The 8,889-nt window shown below is 31.1% G+C and overlaps 1 protein-coding gene across 1 annotated transcript; it reads right to left on the bottom strand.

Moving 5' to 3' along the window:
* On the bottom strand, nt 1-6,356 carry LOC107455330 (ribosomal protein L6; the record flags this gene model as incomplete). Its single annotated transcript, XM_071181644.1, is given in 6 exon segments — nt 1-195; nt 2,114-2,301; nt 3,226-3,274; nt 4,747-4,890; nt 4,968-5,199; nt 6,286-6,356. Coding segments are annotated over 5 exon segments (774 nt in total). The 3' UTR covers nt 1-33.
* Nucleotides 6,357-8,889: the final 2,533 nt, after the last annotated feature.

Here is an 8,889-nt window from a genome sequence, read left to right as displayed (position 1 = left end):
CATTTTTCAATTTTCTTTTATTGACGGAAAAAGCTAGAACTTCATCTTGTGAGGATATACTTTGTTTTGTAGATAGAACAAAGCTTTTAAATAGTGTAGCATCACATTCTTTTCAGGGTGGCTGCGGATAACATTTAGAATCTGGCGATCTACTTCTACTTGATCTTTCTTTCTCTGTTCTGTTACAGCATACTCCTGAAAGAATAAAACAATCTCAGTTAACCTCCTTCAACTGGGTTAATAAATTCAATTTCTTCCAAATTTATTCTTTACGTATTATGCACAGTAAAACATTTACAGCATGCTATCAAACAAATTTAATAACCAAACAAAATAAATATCTGTAGTAATAAAATGTAGTTTGCCTTCCTGTGTCTATCTTAACTATAGAACCATTAAAGGAATGAATTTCGGTGATTTTTAGACATCAATATTTCACTAACAATAATTTATTAAACTAAGAACTATAAATGGTCTGCAATATTTTCCATTCATCATAACTGACTTTCACTGAATTTGAATATTTCAAAATTATAATTATAAACAGCGATATACAAGCAATTCATTGTTGATAGTAAAAAGATTCAATGATTAATTTATAAAGGAAGCTCTGAATAAAAAAACTGATCAATATAAAGTTTTAAACTGATTATTAAAAATGAGGTCCACCTAATTATATATTAGTTATACTTAAAATATATATAGTTCAGAAAACTTACGCAATTTTAGTGAATTTCATAAAATATAGGAGGGCGCAGACTGTTGGTGTGCGGCCACAAAAGCTTCTGAACAGAACGATTTTCTTTTCTTTTTTTTAAAAATTAAAAAAAAATGTATGTGCTGAATCACATATTTGATCAGTGTTTCCAACCCTGATTAGGGAAGACTTTTTAAGAGCTTAAAAATGGTGTAATACATGATGAGGAGAGCTGAAGAAACATTAAATAAGTTATTACTTCAAAAAGGGGGAAAAAATAGCTTGGGAGCAGTTTTTTGTACATGTAGCTTTTACAATTAACACACACGTCAAGGATAGGGGAAAAAACAGAAATTATGATGGAATTAAATACACCCCAAGAGCAATCATTAACAACCAGTCATTACTGAAATCAACGTAACGACATTGCATTGATTAAATATAAACTAAAAACAACAACAACAACAAAAAAAAGCAAGCAAACATAACTGATAAAACGGATCTAAATGAATCTACAACGAAATCAAATGCGTCAAACATGAAAACTCAAATTTGAAATTCGCAAGTCGTAAAAAGCAGCACGTAGTAAGTGGGAAAAACTCGAAAAAAAAAAAAAAAAACATATGTGCGAAATTACATGTCAAAAAGAGATTACTCAGTCCCTGGCTGCTGAACAGCAGATAAGAAAATTTAAGTTAAGGAAGATGATTAATAAAATCATCCTTTAATGCTGTGATTCAGAGTGTGTAGCCAATTTTATCAACAAAAAATAAACACCTTTTAAGTACTTTTTAAGCACACAACCAAAGAAAAAAAAATTATAATCAAGAGATGTGCAGTAATAAAAATTATTTTTCCTCTATCGTCTAAAGTTCTTAATTTATAAACATAAAAACAATAAAATTTAGAAACATTTTCAAAAATGTTACATAATCATGATAAAATAACCAGTTTCTGATAAATATTGCAGAGACACCTGTGAAAAATCACATTTTTTTTGTAATTTAGAACAATCGATGCGGTAAAGAAAAAATATTTAAAAAAAAAAAAAAAAAAAGATAGCAAAATTAAGCACTTCTTACAAACCCCGAATAAAAAATAAGCACCTTTTAAAAATGCTATGCTCTCTTGCACTTCAAGAGGTATTCATTAAAAAGGGGCAGTTCCTATTCTTCAACAGATTTAATCTTCTACTTCCCATTTACGAGAATTACCCCTCACTGAGTTATGAAATTTTAATCCTGATGTATATGACTTCCTTAGATGTTTCGTGCTACATTTAAGGACACATTTTGTTAAAAAATAGACTAAAAATGCCACTTTAATTTAGTTGTAACAGCCAAAACAATTAAAAAGCAAAACTGGACATGGCCTTCAAATGCACCACAGACTAGAAAAAACTAAAGCACACTATACCTCTTTCTTAGTATCAAATATTTCTTCTTCATCCTTCTTGTTCTTCTTTTGTGGCTTCTTCCTTCGGAAATATAAATCATTCACGTGATCTGGAATTTTAACGCTACTAATGTCCAACTTAGTACTTGTGGCAATGACATAAATTTGATTTATCCTCCTCAAGGGGCAGCCATTCACTTGGTAGGGACCTACAAACAAATAAAAAGCACACATCAATCAAAACTGCATTGCTTTTTTCTTCAATGAATTAATACACTAACTTGTTGCCTCTGTTGCACAGAGAGAAAAATTATTATTCACACAAATTTCTTTTCTACTTTAAACAGATATGAAGCACTAAATGGTATTAAATATGCATAATGCACACTAAGTCCTAATAAACCAGAATTAATTTAAAAGAAAAATAAATAAAAAGAAAATCTACAAAAATAATCAGGTGTGATGTGACCCAAACTCAATAGTCCTGAAAATTTCGAGTAAAATCATTAATGACCCATTTGAAAAAATTTATGTCTGTATAAAGATAAATCATTGCAATTTTCAAACTATGAATTTCTAAATAAATTATATGCAAAATAATTTAACAAATAATCATGTATAAGTTTACTTTTATCTCGAATCACATTTATTATTCTACCAAACAAAATATTATCAAATGAAAGAAATGCCAAGTATAAATTTTAGCTCTAATAATTTAAATAAAATATCCAAGAATTTCTATACATAAATGTGATCGATGATTTCTTGAAAAGTCTGGACTTGGATTTCCAGAAACTTTCGAATCGCAGTTAGCGAAAAAGCCGTTTTTTCTTCTGGAGCTTATGATTATAATAACTATTTACCGATAAAAAATAAATGTTAATCTTGAATATAAGCTTATAAAGTATCTGGCTCTCCTTTACAAACAAATTAAATAAACTGTGTTTTAAAGTTCCACCTTTGAAAATTTGATTTCCGGTAACCTTTGTGATCAATGATTATTTGAAACGTCTGAACCTTTGATCTCCGGATCATGGTTAACATAAAATCCGGAGCACAATCAGCCCTTGGTAAGTAAAAAGATATATTAAAGTTAATTAAAGAGTTAAATAAATAACAAATTTGAATATTACCTGTGACAAGAAGAAGACCTGTCTCTAGCTGTTTCAAAAACACAACACGCTGTAAACAATAAAAACAAGATTAACCTTAAATAGTTAAGAATGTGAATCAAATAAAAATCACTCTTTATAATAAATAAATTTTTAATATAATGCGAATTTCAGAACTCCTTCAGACATCAGTCCCATGCCATGGCTGGAACTAAGGCCACGAGAAAAAGGGTTCGAAAAGGGGAGCGGGAAAAAAGCTTCGCCGTGATCTTGGCTTAGGTCAGCGCGAGTAAACCAATCAACATCTTCATTCCACCAGTAGAAATGTGCTCTCACTTGTTACCATAGCAGCAGACAGCCCCAGATTTTAGCCTGCAGGAGTTTTGCTCAAAGCCGCACTATGTGGCGCATTTAACTCTATAGCCATTATTTACAATCATCCTATTGAGCGAACTATGTTTATAAATTTTGAAGTTTGTTGCAATCAAAGGAGCAGGGTTCAACATGTGATTATTAATAAGTATAGGTGCCAACATGGATAGGAAAATAATCTAGCAGATTTTACCAAATATAAACATTGTAAATGTTGCATAATGTATTACATATTTTACACATAAGGAATTTTATAGCAATCAAAATTATAAGGACAAAAACAGTTTTAAAACTGATTTTTATAAATGAATCTAGCTTTTGTATATAATACTTATTTTAATATTCAAACAAGCAACACTTAGTGTAGAAACTCTACTTCAATAGGGATTTTATAGAAAACTTGCTAAATTTAAAGGAGTTTCCTTCAATGTACAAAAATCTGGCTAACTTTTATTAAACCAGTAAACTAGGAGAATTTGGAAAAATCCAGTTGAGTTGGCAGCTATGGATAAGCAGTGTTTTCAATACAGTAAAAAATGGGAGAGAATTCCTCACCCCTTCTCAAAAACAGGGTGAGATTTCAAAAAGTTAAGTGAGATTTAAGTGAGACTTGGAAAAAATTACTTATTTAATTATAATACTTTTTTAACATCTTCTAGTTTAATATTTTTGCTGCATCATCATGTGGAAAGTGTTTTATACCTACCTTTTCACCAGTTATTATATTTATTTGGCTGAAAAATATCTGTATTTGTTTCGTTTTGATCGTTTCCACCGACACTTGTTTAATTTTCACTTGTCCATCAAGGAGTAGAAGATGTCGCCTTAACAAGGTATCTGTCCACCTTACATTTATGCACAATAAATGTAAACATTTTAGATGAAGAAACCTTAATGATTACCTACGGTAAATAGGGAAGCTAGATAACAAGGTCCGATGTTCAAAATAATGAAAGATCAGGGAAGAAAAGTTAAACGGAATTTATTTAAAATGGCAAAAGATGGATCTTTTCCTCATAATTCGTGAATTTTGAAATTGATTAATAGAGTGCGCGAACTTCTCACAATAAAATTTTATTGCGTGAAAAGAAAAAAACATGCGTGATTCTCGAGCTGTAGTGAAAACTCTGGATATCATTACCAAAATATTCCAGTGATCAGCAGACTTACCTTTCCACGATGTCTACCAGCCAGAAGAATGAGTACTGTGCCAGGAGTAATGTTTGGCCTCAAATACCTCTTATGATTTTTAAAGGCCTTCATCTTTCGTGTATGCTTCAGTTTAGGTTTATCCTCAGTTGGATAAAATTTCCTCTAAAAGAAAGAATAAAAGTTGAAATATAAATTTACACACAATCAGGAAAATTGAACCAGATTATCCACTAGTTTACCTCTTTTTTCAATTTAACAATTCGGAAGCCTCCATTCTTTTCTCCACCAATAGGCTTCTTCACGAACTTTGGTTTCTTGGTGGACTTGACTTTTGGGGTAGCCACTTTTTTTACTTTCATCAATCGTCTACGACTGTACATAGTTGATTTTGAATACCTCCATACCCCGCCAGGAAGTTTATAGTTCCTTGGCTTGTGAGGTTTCTTTGTCGCTACTTTTGTTTCTGCCATCCTGTAAAGATTTCACATTTAATCAGTCACAAGATTTAAAAACATCTGACTAGTCTGCATCAATCTTTTTTTAAAAAAGGAAAAAAAAAAATCAAATAAAAAAAAAGAAGCTTAAGATATAATAGAAAAGCCAGGATTCTTCTTAAGTAAAAGCAGATCCCTAACCTATTTAAATTTTTTACAAAACATGAAAAACAATGGAAGCCCAATTACAATGGAATGCATTACAAAGGCAGAAATCTAGGACGTGCATGTCAAAGCATGCACAACAGATCATATAAAATTAACTGCTACATATAAAATTACTGCTGCTAACAAACGAGCCGGGTTTGATCCTGCATCTGGCTAGAACCAACCACAGTGCTGACATATAATACTCTCACTGGTAGACAGATCATAGATCAAAGTCCCCCTGCTATCAGGCTAATCATGGGAGGTTTTAGTGGTACTCCTCTCCATGTAACACATATGTGGGTTGGTACCATCAAAATAGTCCTCCACTAGGATAAATTTCTCCCAGTACTTGACCCAGTCTCAGTTAGGAGTCCCTTGTCTTCTGGATAGAGTTCTAAATTACAAGGCTATACAGTTGGAACATGGGTAGTCATAAGCCAAAAAAATTGGTCAGCTGTTCAATGCGGGTTATAAAATAAAATACTAGCAAATTTAAGATAGTTAAGGCGCAAAAACATTCGATCTGTGCAGCATTCAAAAATGTTTTGTCAATTAACTTTGCTTCCAAAAGAACTAACTCTCTGATATTGATAGTCATAACAAATCCTAAATTATCAACTCTAATTTCTCTAGTAAAAGAACAGAAACAGCATCGTTAGCTTTTAACAGCACACACAGACAATAAACTGCTAACTACTATCTCAGGTTATGACTCGAAATATTGACATATTTCACATGAACATAGCACAATATATATAAAACTAGACATAATGAAGGCAATAATTCCATCCGTAATACTTTACAGAAAATTGCTTCATTCATTATACACAAGCATAACTAATTAGTATTATACTAGTTAAATGAGCAATTTATATATTGAATATAGTTATTAGGAAAACTGCCGATAATTTACTTTACGAGAATTTAGAAAGGAGTAAATAAATAATACAAAATTATCAAAAGGAAAAGCTTAATAAATTAGAAACTAAAATTACATAGATCAAATAATGTTTTAAAAAAAGGATTAACATACATTTAAAATTGAGACCTTACCTGCTCAAACCAGAAAATTATTTTACACACTCGATTCCATAAACATATATAAAGTGGAAGTAGAGTTGTATCTAGGCTGCGACGAGAAACAAATCGCTTGTAATCTCTAGATCCAATTAAGCATTCTCACTGCATGTGTTTCGCATATGCACGAGCGATGCTGCGGCGTAGAAATTTCGTCGTCAGCGCATATGCATTTCACGCAGCCAGTGTACGTGGACACACGAATTCGTCCATTATTTTTGTCTTCTGGTTGCTAATGGCAACAGTGTCTTTTATTTTTCTTCTGCTTCTGACTTTGTTTTCAAATGTTAAAAAAACTGTTATAAAAGAATAGTTTTGATATATATTTTATAAATTTAAATTTTTTTATTATTCAGAATTGATTTTAGTTGCAGCAGTTATTCCTTGCAACGCAATTTAAAATGAGAGCCTTTAATTCTAAGATTTGATGAGCAACTTTATGTTTATATGGTTTATTTCTAGAAACCTAGTCACTGTAGATGTGCCTAGATATGCTTTTTCTTTTTAATTTCGTAATTTTAGTTCATAATTTTGTAAAATGCAGCGAAATAGCTCCCGCATTTTATGGCTTGGAGCGCCCTGTTCTCGAATATGAATTACCACCATTATTGTATACCTTTGACGAATTGGAGCCTTATATTGACGAAACAACAGTTAAAATGCACTATTTTGAATACCATGGAGCTTATATTCAAGAAGTAAATTCTATTTTAAGAAGATGGAGACGAAATAACGTTAAAGTAAACATTTGCAATCACAATATATTATTCATATAATTTTGTTTACTGTATGTGTGAAAATGTTTTTTATCCTCAGGATAGTTTCTGTGTCGATCGTTTTCCGTATACTTGTTTACGGCAACAGTCACCAAAGGGCCTATGAGTTTTTAGGTGATCTTGATCTGTATCCAACTACAATCGCCAAGATGCTAAATATATTTTAAACTTGCGAATTTAAAAAAAAAAAAAAAAAAAGAATTTTGATGTTTGCCCGGGGGTGGCTATGAGTTATACCTTTTGAGTTAGTCCCTTTCTGTGATGTTTTTTTTAGTTTCTCGCTGGCCACTACCTGGAAATTTCCTAGACTTTGCGATTATTCTGCCACAGATCACAATACGGAAATCTCCCCTACTTGTTCACTTCAAATACAATCACCAGAGTATCTATGAGTTTTTGAACCAGTAAATATCTTAAAACAAGGGTGTAGTAGTTTATTGGGGGCGGGATGATTTTAAGTTATAACTTCTTCAAATTGAGCCTCTTTTGTAATACTTTTCTGTTTTGGGGCACTGCCCTGAAGTAACGGAAGCCCTCACAGTAGAGAATTAACTTGAGTGGTTTAACTCACTGCAACCAAGCCACCGCATACTTTTTAAAAATTGTTTGTGATTACTGAAGTTCTTAGCAATCATAGTTAGCATAAATTAGTACGATGATATCACGGGTCTGTCCAGGCCAAATTTACTACCGTTTAGCTGTACCTTTCATGAATTCAACTTTAGGAAAAAGGGTAATTTTACAAAATACTTTTTCTTATAATTTTATTTTTGTATCCCGTAAGAAACGATAAATCCACATTTTTACCATATTTTTGCTTTTTTAATATAATTTTTAATTTTCACAAATGTCTTAAATTTTTACAAAATAGGTACCTCTCAGAAAAANTTGTATCCCGTAAGAAACGATAAATCCATATTTTTACCATATTTTTGTGTTGTGTTGCTTTTTTAATATAATTTTTAATTTTCACAAATGTCTTAAATTTTTACAAAATAGGTACCTCTCAGAAAAATCTCGACAGACCCCTGGATATTCCATAACAGTATATACCAGGGTTCTGTCTAGGTTTTTCTAAGAGGTACCTATTTTGTGAAAATTTAGACAATTTGTGAAAATTAAAAATTATATTAAAAAATCAACATAAAAATATGGATCTATCGTTTTTTATGGGATACAAAAATAAAATTTTGTGAAACTTCTGTTTTTTCTAAAGTTGAATTTGTTAAGGTACTACTGAACAGTAGTAAATTTGGCCTGGACAGACCCCTGTATACCTATATTATTCTTAGTGTAATCAAGACAGATCATGGTTATATTCTATGTTCTAACATGTGACATAACAAATGACTGAAAATTGTAGATATTCTGATTTTGGGTATTTATTCAAGGAAGGGGTCACGTTATAACTCATTTATGTGTACCCTACCTTATCTGGGTATTTATATGACCTACCTACATCTATTGTAAAGAATACTTCAATAATTCCGTTTCTTAGTTTATTATTTTGCAAAAAATGAGGTCACTCAGAATTTATCTTATTTCTTAATTGATGCTCTTATTTATTAATTTATCAATATTTCTTAATTTTTTTCTTTATCCTTCCTTTAGAAGCACACTTCTTTAGAGATACAAGATGAAATGTAGATTTTATTTTATTTTAT

The sequence above is a fragment of the Parasteatoda tepidariorum genome, chromosome 6 (assembly GCF_043381705.1).
Source record: "Parasteatoda tepidariorum isolate YZ-2023 chromosome 6, CAS_Ptep_4.0, whole genome shotgun sequence".
NCBI classification, from domain to species: Eukaryota; Metazoa; Arthropoda; class Arachnida; order Araneae; family Theridiidae; genus Parasteatoda; species Parasteatoda tepidariorum.
The sequence above is the reverse complement of the archived record's forward strand: the minus strand, read 5'-3'. Positions and strand labels throughout refer to the sequence as shown.